This window comes from Alnus glutinosa, chromosome 2, assembly GCF_958979055.1.
Source record: "Alnus glutinosa chromosome 2, dhAlnGlut1.1, whole genome shotgun sequence".
In the NCBI taxonomy this organism is placed as follows: domain Eukaryota; kingdom Viridiplantae; phylum Streptophyta; class Magnoliopsida; order Fagales; family Betulaceae; genus Alnus; species Alnus glutinosa.
Genome location: NC_084887.1, coordinates 35,000,868 through 35,022,342, shown reverse-complemented (window position 1 = coordinate 35,022,342; position 21,475 = coordinate 35,000,868). Strand labels below are relative to the sequence as shown.

The 21,475-nt window shown below is 36.1% G+C and overlaps 3 protein-coding genes across 3 annotated transcripts; 2 read left to right on the top strand and 1 right to left on the bottom strand.

Moving 5' to 3' along the window:
- Nucleotides 1-4,485: 4,485 nt before the first annotated feature.
- On the top strand, nucleotides 4,486-6,805 carry LOC133861623 (pectate lyase-like). Its single transcript, XM_062297414.1, has 4 exons — nucleotides 4,486-4,676; nucleotides 5,274-5,925; nucleotides 6,165-6,407; nucleotides 6,581-6,805. Exons 1-4 carry the CDS (start codon nucleotides 4,486-4,488, stop codon nucleotides 6,803-6,805), a joined length of 1,311 nt encoding a protein of 436 aa, XP_062153398.1.
- Nucleotides 6,806-8,929: 2,124 nt separating this feature from the next.
- Nucleotides 8,930-15,793, bottom strand: LOC133859735 (FACT complex subunit SSRP1). Its single transcript, XM_062295250.1, has 16 exons — nucleotides 15,604-15,793; nucleotides 14,306-14,491; nucleotides 13,949-14,054; nucleotides 13,177-13,313; nucleotides 12,879-12,962; nucleotides 12,702-12,796; nucleotides 12,451-12,559; nucleotides 12,153-12,239; nucleotides 11,977-12,069; nucleotides 11,594-11,791; nucleotides 11,346-11,491; nucleotides 11,115-11,262; nucleotides 10,544-10,642; nucleotides 10,215-10,397; nucleotides 9,591-9,669; nucleotides 8,930-9,434 (listed from the first exon to the last, which is right to left on the bottom strand). Exons 1-16 carry the CDS (start codon nucleotides 15,655-15,657, stop codon nucleotides 9,307-9,309), a joined length of 1,932 nt encoding a protein of 643 aa, XP_062151234.1. The 5' UTR covers nucleotides 15,658-15,793; the 3' UTR covers nucleotides 8,930-9,306.
- A 2,072-nt stretch (nucleotides 15,794-17,865) lies between these two features.
- On the top strand, nucleotides 17,866-20,430 carry LOC133861584 (AP2-like ethylene-responsive transcription factor At1g79700). Its single transcript, XM_062297377.1, has 8 exons — nucleotides 17,866-18,228; nucleotides 18,432-18,514; nucleotides 18,666-18,674; nucleotides 18,800-18,888; nucleotides 19,005-19,078; nucleotides 19,225-19,275; nucleotides 19,367-19,443; nucleotides 19,749-20,430. Exons 1-8 carry the CDS (start codon nucleotides 17,990-17,992, stop codon nucleotides 20,309-20,311), a joined length of 1,185 nt encoding a protein of 394 aa, XP_062153361.1. The 5' UTR covers nucleotides 17,866-17,989; the 3' UTR covers nucleotides 20,312-20,430.
- The last annotated feature ends 1,045 nt before the right edge of the window (nucleotides 20,431-21,475 follow it).

Here is a 21,475-nt window from a genome sequence, read left to right as displayed (position 1 = left end):
GAGAAGTAATCAGTGCTGACTTCATAACAGTGGTGCAGAAGAATTTCTGCTGAATTTGGTCAAAAGTGTGAGAATAAGTGTTCTTGGGAATTTGCTTTTGAAAAATGTGAAATTCCACCTAGAAAACCTAGTGTTGTTTTCCTTTCTTCAAGCTATCTTCTATGAGATCGACAATCCAATCAGTAAGATTGATCATCAAAAGATAAGCACAAAACCCATGATTGTTTTACAAACGATACTGACAAATCCTTTCAGAGTCTCATTAGCGGTTGAGTGTGTCTCTCCTAGTGACTTGCCAAGAATTCCACATGTAATGTCTTAGCTTTTGCCTTTCTGTTTTTGTGATGCTTTGGTGCCGGGTGATAAGTCACTACTTATCTCAAAAGCTTAAGTTGATAGGAAGAGATAAATTTAATCATTTAATTATATTCCAACACTCATTCTCATGTGTCGGCTGAAATGCCACCTTAAAAGGTGAGGTCTAATACGTGAGATATTTAATTGAAATGAGAGGTAAATTGTGAAGTTAGAATTCAAACTCATGATTTCTGGCTTTGATACGTACCATGCTAAAATATTATTTATCCCAAAAGGTTAAACTAATAAAAATGGGCGGATTTAATCATTTTATTATATTCTAACACGAGGGAAGCTCAATATGAACTATAGAAACTTATGCCTGTTTGGCTTACACCACCTAAAGTTTCACAATCCACAAATTATAGGGTCAAGTATGTTCCTGGAAAAAGCATCTGCAGCCCTTATTAAGCCATGCAGCTCTAACTAAATTTCTTGCAGGCAACAACCCAAGCCAGATTAGATGCAACTCTAAAAGGTATTAACTTTTCTTCTTCTTTGGTACCCACTGGCCATTGTGAGGCATATAGATCGACTTCTGCTACTGGAAATAACCAGGAGCTATAGTTGTAGAATATCAGTAAGGAAATACATATGTAATTTGGGAACAATATCATAGATGTGGATTGTCTTATCATTGAACTTTTCCTTGAAGTTATATATTATTTTTCAGCCTGTTGTTACTTTTTCATGGGCATCTTCCTAGGCTCCTAGGCCCTAGCTACCTAAAAAGTGTGTTCATGAGCAGGAATATGTTCCAAGATTTGTAACATTGAAACCAACCATGTGGTGCACTGTTGCAGGCAAATTGGATGCTGCTGGTCCATGCATATCCTCATCAAATATCAGGACTCAGGAACCAACTGCTTAAAAGAGGATGATAATTAATCTGCTCAATTCTCCCATCCAACTGAACTGCTAACATGAATATGTTGGTTGATCAGTGATTATCAGTGCATATCCTCATCAAATATCAGGACTCAGGAACCAACTGCTTAAAAGAGGATGATAATTAATCTGCCCAATTCTCCCATCCAACTGAACTGCTAACATGAATATGTTGGTTGATCAGTGATTATCAGTGCACCTATATATATATATATATATATATATATATATATATATATATATATTATAGTTTTGTTGTCCTTCATTGAAGTGTATTAAATTCTAGAATTCCTATTCCAGAAAAGCATGGAATCATCCTGACAGTGGCGGCTAGACTCTTATTCTCCCACTGCTCTATTAATTAAAGAAAAGAATATTGCATAGTATGATTTTTAATTTATTAGAAAAGCAATTTAGTATTGAACTCCATTGGTACATGTCATCACACGAGATTGACTAACGTACCCAGTTTCCTGATCTGAAAACCTTTTCCAGCCCTCTCCATTTTACTTGTGTTCCATTCACATTTAATTTTAGCCAAACTCTTTCTTTAGCTGTAATAAGAGGGTGTTTGGTAATGCAATTTTGCAGACAAAAAAAAAAAAAGTGATTTTAAATCAAAATCACAAAAATGTATCTTCAAAAATGCGTTTTTAAAAAATAGCATGTGATTTTACCAAATGCTTAACTGTGTTTTTAAAGATCGCACGTTTTGAAATCGCAAATCCAAACGGACCCTAAATAATATAAAGGAAGTAGACCAGTGCTTAATACTCATTCGAATCCTTATCCTCCCCAAGAAATGCTAATGTTATGTTAGTTTCTCATTGCTTTATACGCGTCTCTTAGTCGGTAATTGGGATTCGCTGCTTTCTATTTAATTCGATTGCCTATAGTTTCTAGCTAATGCTTTCAACTTTTATAAATTAGAGACAAAATTATTTTGAGAAAATATTATTAAAGTTGTAACACCCGGTCTCATATTGAGAAGATGATTAGTCCACATAGAGTAGGTAGATTATGAAAGGAGCTTATGGATCGATATTAAGTTTCAAATTTGTTCTTTATTATGTGAGACTGAACTTTATAATCGATTCTAAGAAACTCCAATTATAACTTAATTAGTCGTTTTGAAATAATAATGCAGATGTGACTAGCCATTTTTCAAGGATCGTTACAAAAGTACTCTTACAAAATGCAATCAACCGACAACATTTTCTCTATTTTGTTGCGTGTGTATATATTGAATATACACGTGTGAGTGAAAAACAGTAAAGTTCTATTCAGGCATATATTGTATGCTTGCAAGCATTTTCATGGCATCAAAGTTTGGTGCTTCATATATATACTCCAAAGAACGCCTTCTTATACATGAACGCAATATTAGATTGATGCCTATGTGAACACATCTTTCTAGAATAAATAACTCCTTATCGGAATCATTTGAAGAGTTATAAATGCTTGAGATTATCTTGAAATCATGGCCATGCCATGGCGGAGTTTGAAAATCCTTGAGCGATGAAAGAAGGCACACGGACACGGGACACCCAACCCTTACCCTCTACCCTTAACTAAACATAACTTTTGGTAAAAAGCTAACAAAAGAGTGATGATTTTTGTTTTGGATTGAAAAAGTGTTGTAATGTAACATAAAGATGATTTTTTTTTTTTTTTTTTTGGTGTTTTTATGAGTATTTTGTATATTGAGTTTGATTTGAAAAAGTATTCTGACGTGACATAAATGTGAAAACTATTATTATTATTTTTTTGAGTAATTACATTTTCTTCCATCAACTATTGGTCATTGTCAATATAATACCACGAACTGACACCTCAACCAAAAGAGAGCATTGAACTACCATTTACATATTAAAACTCCCATTCCGTCAGTCAAATTCGTGAAAAGACTCAAATACCTTAACTCAAGTTTCAAATTTACATATAATACCTTAAAATCAAACAATTAAAAAAAAAGAAAAAAAAGGAAAAGGAAAAAAAAAAAAAAAATATATATATATATATATATATATATATTAAATTACTGTTTGAAGTTATTGTCTTTAAACAAAATTTAATGTCTAAAAATTGAATATTCCGTCCGATTTAACGAGATTTCCTAACGGAACGAGGTTTTGGTATGTAAATGGTAGGAATTGGGAGATTGTAATCCATTGGTTAGTTTCACTAAATTCTATACGTTTAATATGTTTTAGGGATAAATTATAATATTGGATTTTTTTTTTTTTAAAAAAAAAAAAAGAAGAAGAAGAAGAAGGAGAGGAAAACAAAACAGACAATAGACAGTTTGGACAAGATGGCTATAAAACTTATAACCCGTCAAAATGAGTCAATCCCAGTCCTTCAGTCCCAATTCAAAATGTCTCATATCCTAATGGTTCATTATGGTTGGATAATATTATTGGAACATGAGCTTCTTTTTATTTATTTATTTACTTTTTTTTTTTAAAAAAAATGGGTTATTACGGAATGAGGAATGCCTACAATTGAGGTGCCTGAATTGCATTTAGAGAATGGGTTGCAAAGCTCACCAGCCACTTATACTGCAATTCAGACAACCCATAAAAATAAGATTGTGAGATCTATCTGTCTTGAACTGCTTGAAGTGCGAGACTCACCTGTTCTTTAGTCACCCCAATTGTAGGGGTCGAAGGTTGTCCGTATTTCAAAGAGGAGGGCTACAGAGCCACCTACTCCAAACAGGTCATGATACAATTCAAACAGCCAATTGTAAAAGATTTCAATTTATAATTAAACCATGTAAAAAATGCTGTTGGCAATGGCAACCACCAGTATTTGAGTCTACGGGGGACAATTCTAGTGCATACCAATTATTGTGCATTCAAAATTAAATTTCAAACCCTAGTTTGAAAACAGAAAAGAAAAGAAAAGAAAAGAAACACCCTGCTTTGAGGGTCAACCCATCACAAAATAGGAGTTGCCAGGGCTTTGACGGTGAATTGATCGCTTTCTTGACAAATTTTTGGATAGTCAAACAGTTGGAAGAGGACGGTTCCCCTGAATCTCCGCTTTCCATATTCGACCATTATCCTCCTTGCTCTACTATTTAATCACCTCCATTGTATTCCAGTAATAGCTTGGAGCAATCCAGCCCATGTTGCCACCCTAGAAACTTAGCCTTCTATCCATCGGTTGGTCTGCCAAGGTCTGCTCCCGGTGAACTCCAAGACCTTGGCCATACTAATTACAAAAGAAGCTGAAATGGCGACAACTCGGCTAACTCTCATTCTTTTCGTTTCCTTCGCCGTAATAGTCCCAAGCCTCCGGGCCCATATTGCTGAATTCGACACATTTTGGCAGCATAAATCTGAGGAAGCGAAGAAGGATGCCCTCAAGGCCTACCAACCAAACCCCGAAGAAATCACCGAGCAACTCAACTCCCGTGTTAATGAGTAATTAATCCAATAATCAATCTCTGTATTTCTTACTCCTTTATTAGAGTCACATTTTTCAAACTTATCCAATATTTTACCGTATCTTTATTATTATTATTATTTTTTTTAAAAAAAATTAATTAGTAACTTTGAAAAGCTAAAGATACATCGTAAGTATTAATTGAACGTGTAAAGTGAATATCGGCGAATTGACCGTAACTCATTCATCGAATTACAATATGTCCGAACCGTTAATGAGAGAGAGTTTCGATGGAATCTGCCTACCTGAATAAATATCCTAGTAGTTCGAGGTGTGAGGCTCACTCATTTAGACAATTAGACATGTGAACTCCAATGGATTAATACATGGGTGTAATACATATAAAAGTTGTGAGTGAAAAATAATTTAAATTCTAACTTTTAATATATTATTTTTAATGAATATCTCCAGTTCAAATTGTTGATTTTGAATTAAAATTAATAAATATAACAATTAGATATAAAGGTAGTGTTAGCAATACAAACAAACATATTAAAGGTGTTCATAAAAAACATATAATATATAAGATATATGTAGATAATAATATCTGTTGTGACTTTTTGTGGTACATGCAGGGCCTTGGAGGGGACCAACAGCACAAGGAGGCACCTAAGGAAATACTCAGGCAAGTGCTTAGCTACAAACCCTATTGACCGGTGCTGGCGGTGCCGAAAAAATTGGGCTAAGAATCGCAAGAGGTTGGCAAAATGTGTCCTCGGGTTTGGCCGCAAGACTACTGGTGGGCAGCGAGGAAAATACTACATTGTCACTGATCCCTCAGATAACTACATGGTGAACCCAAAATCGGGGACTCTCCGCCATGCCATGATCCAGAAGAAGCCCTTGTGGATCATATTCGCACACAACATGGTCATCAAGCTTTCTGAAGAGTTGTTGGTGACCTCGCATAAGACCATCGACGCGCGTGGCGCCAACGTCCACATTGCATATGGTGCCGGCATTTCCATACAGTTCGCGAAGAATGTGATTATTCATGGGCTACACATCCACGACATTGTTTCATCTGGCGGTGGCATGATTAGGGACTCCGTGGACCATGTTGGGATTCGAACGAGGAGTGATGGAGATGGGATTTCTATCTTCGGATCGACAAACGTTTGGCTTGATCATCTTTCTATGTCCAATTGCCAGGATGGTCTTATTGATGTCATTCAAGGGTCCACGGCCATCACCATCTCAAACGGCCACTTCACCCGTCATAATGATGTAACTTAATTTTTTCACGTCTACATAGTATTCATTAGGGCTCTAACAATTTTTGACACGATTCGCAAACCCGACACAAATTCAACATAAAATTAAAGGATTAAAATTGAGGAGTTTGACCCACTTAATTGAATGAGCCGGGTTAAAATTAATTTATATAATCTTATATTCATCTTTGTGTGTGAGTATATATATATATATGACGAAGAAGTTCATGAATTTTGTGATGATGCATGCAGGTGATGCTGTTTGGCGCAAGTGACACGTATGCCGGCGATTCTATAATGCAAATCACAGTGGCATTCAACCATTTCGGAAGGGGGTTGGTGCAAAGGATGCCAAGATGTAGATGGGGTTTCGTCCATGTGGTTAACAATGACTACACTCACTGGCTTATGTATGCCATTGGAGGTAGCCAACATCCCACTATTATAAGCGAGGGAAACCGGTTTATAGCTCCACCCGACCTTGCCGCAAAGGAGGTATATTCCTTTGAGAAATTAAATTTAGAAAAAACTTCATTTATAACTTATTATTTTCTATATTTTTGCAATCATACCATTAAATTTTAAAAAAGTTTTAGTTTAAGTCATAATCTTTCAATTTTTTGCAATGTCAATCCTCCCGTTCAAATTTTTGGTTTTGGGTGTTTTAGGTGACAAAGAGGGACTATGCCCAAGAGAGCGTATGGAAGAGCTGGACGTGGAGATCAAAAGGAGATCTTATGATGAACGGAGCATTCTTTGTTGAATCTGGAAACCCTAGCAAGAGTAAGCCATTTGGCAGGCTGGACATGATCAAGGCGAAGCCCGGGACATTCGTCGCTAGGCTGACACGCTTTTCAGGTTCACTCAACTGCAAGCTCCGCCGACCTTGTTAGAAAATGTTTGCAGGATGACTTACTAAATGAGTGAGGGACAGAAAACCATTTCATGTTCATGTTCATGTTCATGTTTTTTTTTTTTTTTTTTGTTGGTTAATGGAAAATTAAAGAGAGGAAAAGGAGAGAGATTGGAGTAGGACGTGTGTTAAAGAGGAGTCTCACTTGCTAAGGTATGTCTTGGTTGTGAGTTTTATAAGCTTTGAGCAAACTTCTTTTCTTAAGGTGCCTTTTGTGGAAGAGTAAGGTTCAATGAACTTTATCAGGACGGAAGGAAGAAGAATACCGACTAATCTATTAGCTCACTTGGTGTATAGAGTTTGTTGATTTATTTGTAATCTGCCCCATCATAGTTTTTGAATCTTTTTGGTTAATTGGCTCAATTTCATGTTTCTACCTGCAACTCTTTTATAATTAATTGTCATGTGTCAGCATTGTAAAAATTCATGAGTCTTACTCACTCTTAAAAGACACCTTAAGAGAGGAAGGATGTTCATAACTTGTAAAATCATAAGGTCATGTATTTCTTGGCGATGTGGGATGCTTTAACACGTCCCTTCACATGTGACAACTTTGGTCAAACACATGTTCAACATAGGGAGGAAAATGCCCGTTATTGTTTAAGGAACCCGCTCTAATACCATGTAAAAGTTCATGAGCCTTACTCACTCTCAAAAGACGCTTTAAGAGAGGAGGGGTGTCTATAACTTATAAAGTCCCTAAATCATATATCTCTTGACGATGTAAAACACTTTAACAAGCATACGATTGAAGTCATGTCAACAACTAAAAAATATTAACACCCTCCAATAACAGGGATTACATGTGTCATCCCTGTGTCAACAAATCTTGTAGGTCTAACATTTTCCAAACAGATTAGCAGAAACTATAACTAATGAAAGGCATGTGAAGTCTGCTTACTGAAAAAGAGTAAATGAAATAATTGCTGAAATTGTTGATGCCGAAGGGTCACCTGACCAAGGCATCAGATACTAGCTAGTATGAGATTACTTAAAGCTCCCTAAGAATTAACAGCTTGGTAATCTCGTCTCTCTAGGTGTTTCAATCGGAGCAGACATTCATGCTAGAGAATTAAACTAAATGTCGGATAAGTCTACGACATTTATTCAGGCACTTGCCCTAGTGAAGGTGTTCCGAAGAATATGTCTCAACTTTTTGAGACAAAACATGCTGAATGAAATTATGATAAGATCAAATCCAATAGGAATCTGATTCTGATACGGTGATACCATGCAGTGGAACGGTGACAAGAACCCGACCTTTGCAGGATATGGCCCTTTTTCTTTTTCTTCCTCGCCGGTTTCCCTTTAACACATTTATTGATCCCCTTATCACGTACCTAACCTGTAATATGCGAGTTTGCCACAAAGAATAAAAACAAGAATGCGACAAGAGACCAACAAATCTAGATTTCAACTTGCAACTTGACAGAAAATCCGATGAGTACAAGGCTTCTAGCGGTCGATTGGAATTGAAAATCATGTGATTATCATATTTTTTAACATGGTGTGCAACAATATAGCACCATCTACTTTATGCTTCACCGTCGTTCTCTGCTGTTGAGAACTTTTTTTTTTTTTTTTTTCTTGTCTTTTTCATAAAGATTTGGTATAGTGCTCCAACTTTTTTATGTACTTTTTTATGTAGGTGTTCTCAGTAGTCGCAATCTGTTTGCAAGTATGAATAACAAAAAATACATTGAAAGATGCATGACCGGTACGTGCCTATTGCGTCTGAGTGGAAGATGTTGAATATCAGGAGGCGTCCACATGGCACACCCCTCAATACTCAAGCAAGGCGATACACACTTGGCTTGTAAAATATAACTGGTTCAATTATATCTAACATGCGTTATTCTTTCAGTTATTTTTTCTACAGAGTAACTGCTCCAAACTGCTTTATCCCCATCAACTGGGTGAGACTATATATAATCTCCTATTAAATGGGTTGAGATAAGAAATTGAAAAAAAGACAATTCTCAACTTTTCCAGTGCTTCTAGACTGGATTTTGTAAATATTACTCCAATACTCTTTGGTAGTATATTCCACTGCCAAGAAAGAGGTTTATTAGAGAATCACGTGAAACAATATTTGATCACAGTATAGATAAGGTACTGCTCTATTCCATTGTACATAACAATTTTATTTCTAACATCTGCATTATCTAGTCAATATAAGCTACCATAACAACAGCTTCTTGAACACGCATAAACTAAAACCCAACAAGCTGAGTGCTTACAAGGTTATGGTTTCAAGGGGTAGCCCGAACATGTGCGCGGAACAATGCATGCTCAAAAGTATCTAGAACTACTATTAAACAGGAAGTGAGAATTCATAACTCATTTAGCAAATCAAGGAAACAAAGAAAGAAGCTTCCGAACCAAATACGGGATTAGATTTACAAAGATATTTAATCCTACAAATGAGCCGATTGATATAACACATGGAGAAAAACTGAGGATAGTATTATCCAAGTTAATCTATGCGCTATCAGATTCATTCCCTGAATCTATATTCATTGGTTGTGGGTTCTTGTAGCCACTGATTTCATCCTTGTAACGTTTTTTGTCTTGACGAGCCTTTGCTTCATATGGCTCTTTCTCCTCAGCTGCACCCACATTCAACACAAAATGGAAAAGCGTTATGTACGTGGTGAAGCAAACTAAATAATACAAGCTATAGATAGATGGCAAATCATATAGAGATCCTGATAAAAAAAAAAAGTTACAAGAAGAAACGATTTATTTAGTTAAACCATGCATACCTGTCATCTTTTTCCACTTATCTCCAAGTACTCTCCCCACGTCCGTAAATGCGATTCCTGGGTTGCTCTTCTTTATATTCTGTGGTCAACACAATTATTAAGCTTAGCAACCTACCCGGGTCCCATGCACAACAATAACTACTAGTTATGACTTGACGAGAAAACATAAGTAGGTTTGGAGACCATCTTATAAATATGAATTTCTGTGCTAAATTACTCTATTTTCTCATATTATGGTCACATTGATTTTCACAGATTAGCTCAACATATAACTGGCTGACTTTGGGTTGCAGCATGAGTGCAAGGACTGTGTGTCAGGTTCAAGCCAGGATTATTATCCATATGTTAGACATAAATACATATGCACTCAACCAGAACTCAAATAATCTAATAAATTACAAAGAAAAGAAAAGAAAAAAGATCAATAAAGGTTCTGTATGGGGGCATATTTCTTCTAACTGAAACAAAAATATGAAAATAATAAAAAGCCTGCCGGACTAAGAATATTCTCCCCAAGCCACACAACCAACATGTCCATGCCAACCAATTTCATTTTTTCCTTGAAATTGCATTATATTACCAAGCCACAATCAGTGTCATCAACGTAGAACACAGAAAACTCACCTCTCTTTCCATTTGTGAGAAGAACATGAAACCGGACAGCGCCCTCTTTGGTGCATTTGGATCCTTTTTCCTTTTCTGTTTCTTCTTCTTTGAACCTTCTTCATCTCCATCTTTAGACTTCTTCTTAGAAGAAGATGCCTTGGAAGATGAAATCTCTTTTTTGGATTCTTTTTTTGCAGGCCTCTGAAATTTGGCATTCGTTAGATGTTAGTACTCAAAGAAAGAAAAGAAAAAACAATACTTACCAGAAAAGAGTAACAGAAGAAAATTGAATGATAATCCTCTTATAAGACTTGAGCAAATAAAACAGAAGTAAAAAAATGATTTGCCTCTTTCTCATCTCCACTTTCACTAGCATCAGATTCCTCCTCTCCAGAATCATCAGTCGGAGAACCTCCATCATCTTTGTCAATAACAAAATCTTCATCCTGCAGAAAGTCACCATGTTGAAATACACTTATGAAAAAGAACATGAAGAGACATGGAAAAGCAGACAAGCCTACCAAGATACAATTGTACACAAACTAGAGATAAAAACAAATGAAGAAACACACAAACACAACATCAAACACATGCCCAGAGAGAGATTACGATGAGCATCTGGATCCACATCTAAAAATAAACCATAAAGATCAAAGTCTAGTACATGCTTAGCAGTGGGGAAAAAAACAAAAGATTTAACCCATGCATGCATGCATACTGAACAACTAGAACAGCCAAATCTAAGCCCGTCCATGCATGCACACATAAACACACATACACAGATTACTATGAGCATCGGGATCCCACATTTTCTAAAAATACCATAAAGATTAAAATCTAGTATGCATCTGCAGATCCCCCAAGAAAAAAGAAACAAAACAAAAAATAAAACCAAACTATTAGTTATAAAGATTTGACCTCTTCATCACTCTCATCTCCACCAGCTAGATTCTTGATGCGCTCAAGATGTGGGTCGACAGCATCATCTTCTTCATCCTGAAGAACACGTGCAACACCATCTGCGGTTTGGACATCTCCCAGGTTCATAATTTTCAACCCCTTCCCACTGCATGAATAGCCAAAAGGTAAAAATTTGAAGACAGCTCGATTGACTGTGTCCATGAAATGAGATAAGAAAATTAAAATAACCTGATGAAGTCAAAAAGATTATGGTATTCGTTTCTCTGGATGTTCCGAAATAGATGTTCTTGCTCAGTTTTGAGTCTTATAAGAAGGTCGAAGTAATGCATATTTGAGCCACCAGCAGCATGCCTCTCAAATTCCACATACTCAATCTATCATTAGAAATATGAAAAAGGTCATCTCCAATTGATGTCCATCACACATATTGGCCTACCAATCATCCATTATTTGTATGCACAAGTTAAAAGATGTACCTCTTCATGAAGGATAAGTGTAGGAGGTTTTGGTAGAAAGAAGAAACTCTTTTCAAGTGGATACAGGACCCCATCTTCAGCCTTCAATGATGACTTCACTGCATAACCATCTTGACAACTTCGGAATTTTCCTGGTTTAGTAACTTTGGCACTGGACAAGCCACGCATTATCGTAGTGAAAACTTCATGAATGAGCCCCTGTTTGTCCAAATCAAGCCACCAGAGACTCATGTGAGTTTATCAGGCCCAGGCCCAGGTCCAAAAAACTCATATAGAGATTCCAATGATAAATATGCAACTACACTTTGTTTGGACAGGATACACAACACAAACAAAAATAAGCAGGACCAAAACAGCTAATAATAAGAAAAAGAAAAACATACCTTATATGATGGGTCTAACTTGTCCTTGTATTTGGTGTTCAATAGATCATCGTTTATCGAAAGGGTGCTATCAACTACATAGTCAGTTTCAAACTGTACAAGAATGAAGATAATCATATAATAAGAACATAGCAATAACAGGAAACCCATAGAGATACAATGAACCGACAAATTACCTGCAGCACAATATGTGGGTATAAAGTTTGCCCTTTACGGATTGGTGGATCAAGAGTCACAACTACAAATGTATGTGGCTGGTTAGACTGCATAAACACAGAACAAGCCCATATAAATTCTGATCAGGATACAATTACAGAAAACAGAACTGATCAATTGATCGAAGGCAATCATAAAAGTATGATATAAATACACCTATCACTTTCAGTTATAATAATCTTTAAAGCCTTTGCAGAGAGAAAATGTAAATTGAACATTCTAATCAGCTCATATATATATCAGTCCCAAGAAGAAAACCTTAGGAAGTAAAAACAGGCGAACAACGCTGCTGTATTGAATTTTGAAATCATTAGCCTGTCCTTGGAGCCGTAAGAATGAAAGATGAAGTTCAACATTGTATCGGCCCCTGCAAATTAGACATTGATGAAGTGAAGAAATAGAATCAAAGAGGAGCATACGAAATCAACATGTAATCAGAGGAATACGGATACTCCATGACCATGTATCTGTGTGCATCTGTTCCTATCTAAGCATCCCACAAGACCTACCTTGGCGTGAGGATTGCAATGCCCTCAAAGGTAACCACAGCTTCTTCACCTCCAGCACCAACATCTGCCATTGACATGATTTTGTCACGGAAAACCTAACACAGTTGATGGACAAGACATCAGTGAACAACCACAAGTAAACCACACAATTTTACTGTGGAGCAAGGAGAAACCAACCTGAGCAGGAGGACGATTCTCATCACCAACAAATTGGGTGTTGGAATTAGGTATGTGAAAACTAATCTCCATCAATGAATCTTTCTGTTATAATAACATAAACTACTCAGAAAAAATAACATAATATTTGAGGTTATCTAGAATAATATTATTCCAAGTAAACCGTTTTTATTGGGCCTGAAGTAAAACCTAAATTTGAATATAGCAGTTCCGTGGGTAGCAATGTGTTCATGAACATCAGATTAGTGGGAACACCTAACCCATTCAATAAATATAGCATCAAATAAACCCCCCAAACCTCATTAGCTCCGGTTGTGTCATCCACATGGAACTCTAAGATTACATCATTTTTCCCTTGAAGCTGAGTTTGTGAGACATCTGCTAGAGATACCTCAAATCCTTGCTTTGAACCAACCATAAAGGCCAGCATATTCCCTGAAAATAACAACAGAGGAAGGCATAAATTATACAATCAACGCAGCCTAATACCCTAGTTGCAGCAGAAATCATATATGATAGACAATCAACATGCTTGAAATGAATAAAATAAAAACTATTCATTCTCTTCTATACCACTGTGCCACCTTACAGGTAGGGCAAAAAATAATTCACGCAATACCGCATTGTGGATAATAAATCAATAAAAAAATTATGCTAACGATGCCACAAGATTGCATGAAAAAGGTTCTGAAATATTTTAGAACATGTTGGAGCCATCACAAATTCTAATGCGACAAGTACAAAGTTAACCAAATTATGATTAAGTTAGATGTATCACAAGATTGCACCTAGATGACATTGTAATTTTCTAGCAAAACCTTTAAAACTATATATCCAAAAAAGAGGAAATTATCTATAAGCTAGGGCAGTGTCCTTCAATTCAATCACTCGGGGGGAAAAAAACCACATCAACAGAAGAACAACTCTGCAAACCAGATCAAAGGCCACATAAAACAAAATGATTAATATATACATTACACAAAATTAACAAACAAACACAGGAAAGCATCAAAGCGGTGAGAGGAAATCAATTAAAATCAACAACTTGAATGAAAAAGAATATGACTGACCATTTAAATCAACTTCTCCCCAATTACGCCCACTGACAGAAAGTTGCTTCTCCTCTGGCGTTATGCCACAAGTGTTTTGGAAGAAATTGGTCAAACTAGTGACATCCTACAGGCCAAGCATAAAAACGCAATATAAAGATAAGCTAGTTTTGGACATTTCTATGCATGATTTAGAGATATTTTGATATTATTATTGTTCAAAACATGTTGGTCTGAATATGAAGAAAACCACTTGAAGTAGTACAATAGATGAGAAATCACTGGAAGCACTTCCAAGCTTCATCAAATTAATATACATCTTGAGAGAGAGAGAGAGAGAGAGAGAGAGAGAGAGAGAGAGAGAGGGAGGATAGTAACCTGGTCCCGGAACCCAGTGAACTTATAGAATAACCCGTCTTTGATCCGAACACCAAGTTGATTTGTCCTTGGGACCTTCATCCATGTGACCCCCATGATATCAGCTTTATCCACCTCAATTGCCTTACCACCTCCTTGTTTCTTCCATAAAATCCCTCCTGAATATATCTTAAGTTGCCCTGCATTCTGCATTCCCCCAAATTACAAGTTAAGACCACAATAATTACGTCTACATTTGTTTTAAATAAGGCCAACCTTGTTCAGCTAGAATATTAAGTTTTACAAAATGCAATATATCAAAGCTTTCATAAGAAGCATCAGAAGGAGGGTATAATCAGAAGCTATACAAGCGTTTTATACTTCGTTTTTTCCCCTTCTATGATAATTATTATTAAAATACAGCATACAGAGATTTTTCTCAGAAGAAGGGTATAATAAGAGTTTGTCCAAGCTTTTTTATACTTCCTTTCTCTCCTATTATTAAAATACAACATACAAAGTTTTTTCTTCCTATGATAATTACTCTTAAATACAACATAGAAAGTATTTTAAACTTTTCCTACTGTAACTCACCAATCAGATTTACCAAACTCGAAAAAAAAGGTAATTATTAAAAAAATTATGTGATGTGATCGCTCAGGGTTTCAGATGAAGAAAAAATAGGGCTAATCACAAGATTCTGAGATTTCATTTCTATTCCCAGATCACTCAGCAATCAAACATTTAAAACCAAAATTTTTAAAATAAAAGTGGACAAAGGAAAAATATTTACAACGCATTAGGGTTTTTAGTTGAAGCATAGAAGGTGAAGGTCCAATGATTAGGTTCCAAAATTCACTGTTTCTCCTGCAATTTCTAAGCAACCAAACAGCTTATAACTATTTCCGGCTTAGTAATTAAATTAGGGTTTTCAAAGAAAGGAACCGCAGTCACAGTCATCATTTTCCTCGCAATCACCCAGCAAACGTAACAGACCAAAATCAAACCTCGAAAAGAAGATATCAGGAAAGAAACAATCAATTAGGGTTTCAAGAACGCCAATTGTAGTAGCCACTGTCACAAAATCCCTAATCATCAACTCGACTAATCCAACTATCATCGCTACCAAACGAACCAAACCACATACATTTGGTCCCCGATCAAAAAGAATTAGGGCGTTGAAATAAAATTAGGGTTCCGAAATAGGATTGACGAAGAACAGGAAATCGAAAACGAGAATCGCCTGACTAAGCTTAAATGCATAAATCTAAGCGAATCGCAATAAGCCACAGAGAGAGAGAGAGGGTGAGAAAACTCACAGTGCCTCCACGGCCTCCGAGAGAGATATTGTTGAAGAGGTGGCCGTCGGTCATGCCTGAGAATCGAAAGCTATGCGAGTTTTGGAAAAGAAAGAGTTTGCGGTCGTGTAGAGAGAGAGAGAGGGGTAAAGGAAAATGATAGTGGGAGACTGGAGGAGATTTATATTGTTCGAGAGGGCGGTGCGCAATACGCACTCTAGATTGTGGCGCGAATCGATAAGCTGCGGGGATGTCCACTTTTTAGTATATATTTTAGGGTAAATTATAATTTACGTCCCTGTAATAATTAAAGGTAATTTATGAATTAGTTCATTTTTTATTTTAGGGTAAATTATAATACTAAATGCTCTCCATAGCCCACATTTTACCCCCAAAGAAAAGCCCATAGCATTTTGATGAACAGAAAAAAGCCCATGTTAAATCATACTGCATGGCCCCAAGTCCATATCATCCATATTTTCACGCAACCCTTGGATACATGATTAGTTTGTTTTTGAACCCCCAAAAACTAAAGGGGTGCATGTGTAGCACCCCTCAAAACTAAATACCTGCTGATTCCATAGAAATCATCGTCGTTGAGAAATAGGTGGGGGAGGAGACTCAGTTCCACAGACCACAGACAAGCACCCTCCAAACCCATCCAGAGAGTCAGAGACCAGACTAAAATAAGCAAAAACTAGGCGAAGAATGCAAGAAAATGAAGAAATTGATTGATTCATGACCACTGGCAAGGAGATCCCCCATTTAGCTTCCTTCTTTCTTGTCTTAATTGTAAAAATAAGAAGTCTGTCATGTAACTGTCAGAATATTAAATCCAACAACAACTGTAATTAGTCCATCTTCCATCCCTCGAGTATTAATCTTATCCGCTATACGCCAAGCAGGCAAGCGATGGTGTAATTTACATGAAACTTCCAATAATCTGACCATTTCATTTAAGAGTAATGATTGAATACCACCTAAAGATACAATTTTTCACCACCTTGCCTATGTGGCAAGGTGGTCCCCCACTACTTTTTGAGTTTTTTTATTTTGTAAAAATAAATTAAGGTAGGGGACCACCTTGCCACATAGACAAAGTGGTGAAAAGTTGTATCTTTGGGTGGTATTCAATCATTACTCTTCATTTAATACTTTCTTATATATATGTATATATCTTTGTTTTCAATTGGGTTTTTATATATGTGCCCTGTTTTTTTTTTTTTTTTTTTTTTTTTCAAATCTTAAATCAATATGCCCCATTATATTATTTTGAGACAAATACTTCACAATTGCACTAATATATATAAGGGGGACTACCTAGCTAGCTACTATTTTTTTCAGTCAGTCAATGACTATATGACAATATTGAAATTAATGTAGGTTTTCATGTATAGATGGCCGGGGTCATCATGCAATTCCCACAATGATATCTAACTACGCTATTATTTTATTGGGTTGATATGTCAGTGATCATTAACTTTTTATTTATTTTTAATCAATGACTAATCTAAGAGCTGATAAGTATTTTTACAATCTAGTAAAATGAGAATGAAATATGTGTGCAATATATAGCATTACTCATATTTAATAGAGAGCAACTTTCCATACATATTGTGAAAAAAGCTTAATTTTGAAGCCAAGATCACTTGAGGTGTGAATACTAAGGACGGAACCTGGGGCGGGAGGGCCATGACCACTAGTTTTGAAATTTTTTCTTATACTATATATATATACACACGAAATGCTTTATACCACAATTTTATCTTATAATTATCCTACAATGTTGATGTTGCAGCCATAATTAACTCTTGGATATTTCTTATTTTTAACAATAATTAATTCAATGGTTGATCGAAACTACCTCGATAATTATAAGATAAAAATATAGTTTTTCGCATTATTTTCTCTATAAAAATTTGATTTGACTCCTATTAAAATTGCTTTACTCCTGGTAAAAAATTCTGGTTGTGTTCTGATGTAGACATTTGGTTCTTCCAATTAAGAGTTAAGACTATTCATTTTTTTATTTTTATTTTGGGTATTGAAAGACGAATAGAACTCTTCTACCAGTTGAAACGGCATGATCCCTTTAACCTTACACGATACCTACGCACACAACCGGCAATATGATGCATATACCAAACCACACGAAACCATGTTTGGATCCTAATGCTCGAAAACAGCGTATAGACATTACTCATTTTGTCTCATGTTGCTCCGAAATCATCGTCTTCCTTGTTTGGACTCGAACCACAGTTGTAACAGCAAAAACAAAACACAATAAAGCCAATGAAAGTACGGGAGTTATATATACCTGAACTCATAACCCAATTGGGTCAAGCAACCACATAAGAAAAGAAAGGAAACAGAGAAAGAAAGTACTACCAAAGGAAGCATTCAAGAGATGGAAACAATGAGGGTGAAGAATGAAGTGAACCCAAGAAGGCGCAGCAAGTGCGTGGCAGATGGTGAGGCTCAGGCAACACGATGTGTCAAGAGACGGCGAAGAGACCCAGCTGCTGTTGCACGTCTTAGTGATGATACTCAAAGTCAGCCCCAACAGCAATTTCCACAGCAACAAATGGATCAAACTTCTACTGCAAGCACTGTGAAGAGAAGCTCAAAATTTCGTGGGGTCAGCAGGTCTGAACAAGGAATTAAATGATTTCTGATTGTCTAATATATATGGATAGAGAAATGCTATTTAGTAGTATGTTATACTACTTTCATATAACTATGGCAGTTGTATAACGGTCTACAAAATAACATTTCTCTTATGGATTCATATGATAACCCCCTCTGCTTTTCCTGGAGTTACTGATTTGAATCAAACTGAAATTGAACAGACATAGATGGACGGGTCGATTTGAAGCCCACTTGTGGGATAAGCTTTCTTGGAATGTGACACAGAAGAAGAAAGGGAAACAAGGTAGAAAAACTTTATTTTCACTCTTGCATTTTTTGCTTTGCTTTGCTTCATCGATTTCTTCTTTCCAGGATACTGATGGCTTTTTTTTTTTCATAAAATTTTTGCTCCTCTTTTGTATTCTGCTCTGGAATTGATTATCGGCGCTCAACAGTTTACCTTGGTAAGTACCCTTTTTTGCAGTCAAGTTTACAAGATTTTCCAATTTTATTCTGTTTTCTTCGACTATTCATTTTGTACTTGGACACCAAAGGAAGTGAAACATTATTCTTTCCCTGAACTTTGCAGGAGCTTACGACGAAGAAGAATCCGCTGCAAGAGCTTACGATTTAGCTGCCATTAAGTATTGGGGGACATCAACTTTCACCAATTTCCCAGTAAGAATGACAGTATATATATAGTATGATTTTATGTATGAAAATGTTTAGAAGGTTAGACAGCAAAAAAAAAAAAGAAAGAAAAAATCTTTTAACGTCCTTAATGCTTATTACAGATATCAGATTATGAGAAAGAGACTGAGATAATGCAAACTGTGACTAAAGAGGAGTATTTGGCCTCTTTAAGAAGGTAAAAGACTCATACATATTGTACTTAACAATAGACTTTTTTTTTTTTTTTTTTCTTTCTAATTACTTAAGAATAGACTTTAATTCGCTACCATGGCCTCTCTCCCTAATTAATAACATGGTTTGGCTTTAACTTGTTTCTTTCAGAAGGAGCAGTGGCTTCTCAAGAGGTGTATCCAAGTATAGGGGAGTTGCAAGGTGATGCTCCTGATAACTTGATGAAACTAACATCTTTAGAAATTATAAATTGAAAGAGAACCATCAAAATAATTTTGGTAAATTAATGCAGGCACCATCATAATGGCAGATGGGAAGCAAGAATAGGGAGAGTTTTTGGAAACAAGTACCTCTATCTTGGCACTTACAGTAAGTTACATATCCATATCGCTTCAGCCTTTTGATCATAATATGAAGAACCTTTTTGCTTTTCTCGTGTTGGATTTATACGACTCAAAAACCAGTTCACAGAAGTAACAATTTCCAACGTAAAACTTGTTAAATCATTACTTATTTCAAAAGCTTAAGTTGAAAGGAAATGATGAATATTATCTTAAGCTTTTTAAATAAATGGTGATTATTATGCTATCAAAGTAGAGGTTTTGAATTCGAGCTCTATTTCCGTCATTCTCTGCTCATTTCAATTAAATATAGTAAGTGTTGTCTCATCACAGGTACCCAAGAGGAAGCTGCTCGTGCTTATGACATTGCGGCAATTGAGTACAGGGGTGTCAATGCTGTGACTAACTTTGACTTGAGTACATATATAAGATGGTTAAAGCCAGGAACAAACACCTCATTAGCCGCTCATGAACCACAGGCCATCACAGAGCCTCAGACGATGGCGTCCCCAACTGGCTACACTCCAAGAGAGGAATCTAAATCCTTGTTCTTCCATACTAATCCTCTGCTCACAGCAGACTACTTAGATTCTCCCCCTAAGCAAGAAGTGTTACAAAGCAAAATTCCTCTTAAGTCGTCCTCTACTACTACCACTGCACTGGGCCTCCTCCTTCGATCTTCAATATTCAAGGAATTAGTGGAGAAGAATTCAAATCTGTCTGAGGATGACTCTGATGGTGATGGGGAAGAGCCAAAGAATATTCAAGCACAGATAGGTAGTGACGATGACTTGAATGGGATCTTTTATGATGGAGTTGGTGACATCCCATTTGTTTGCACTTCCAATGGAGATGGAATAGAGTTGCAAGAAAGAGAACTCCACTTCATTTTCTGAATGGCCCCCGTGGAACGGCATGACAAGCTTTTGATTAATCAATCAACCAGCGGGTGCAGTACAATGTCTTTTTGTTTGAAATTTTAGGAACAGAGTGCGTTGATATGGTGTCTACGTGAGTGCGTATATATATATATATATATATATATATATATATATATATATGTACATTAGTTGCTATTTCCTTGTAATTAAACTTCACTAGCACTTGGCCCACCAAATGTACATGCATGACATAATACACCAATGCAAATTTCAAGATTTCGTCATTTTTCAGCTTTAAAGCAAGAGGATTTGAAATGGAGAGCTCTCTCGTTCAGATTTTGTTTTGTTGTATTTAATTGTGTATTTACTTATATATCGTTTAAAAAATTTCGATGACAAATAAGATAACTTCTTGTGAAATTTAATCTAGATCATAAATTAGATCATCTCAATTTCACCTTATCTGTCCTATTAAAAATTAAGAATATAATTCTCTCCATTTTAAGTATAATGGAAATAAATCTTTCATAATTAAGATTTTATTTTATTGCATTTAATAGCTAAATGACACAATAATATATTCAGCACGTGGTGGCATGATCTACACAAATACACATGGCATGGAGGGGATCCTTGTCCTATAAATTAAGGTCTAAGCGAATCCCAACGTCTAATAAAGCTTTGAGACATGATAAAATTACAACCATTACATAATCATCCCACAACACCAAGACATATTAGGTGGAACCCATATGTAGAATTATGTGGATCCTACCCAATATATCTTAACGTTGTGAGATAATTGTGCGATATAAATCGTACATGAATCACTTCTCTAAAGCTTTACATAGTCTTTCGCCTTCAAAGAGTTTGGTCCGAAAGCCCAAAACTACAAGAGATACATAGCGACCAAGACTAGCAAAAATGGCCCAGAGGTTAAAGAAAATCCATATGAAACCCGAAGGATCTCTGCGAAAAGTCACAATAACAGGAAAAAGACCACATTACTCCCAAAGAAAAGCTAATTGTTTTTATTAAAAATAATAATAATAATTAGCTTTCACCAGCACCCAAAAGAAATAAGAAACCACAAAAATGGCCACATTACCCCCAAAGAAAAGCCCATAGCATTTTGATGAACAGGAAAACGCCCATGTTAAATCATACTGCATGGCCCCA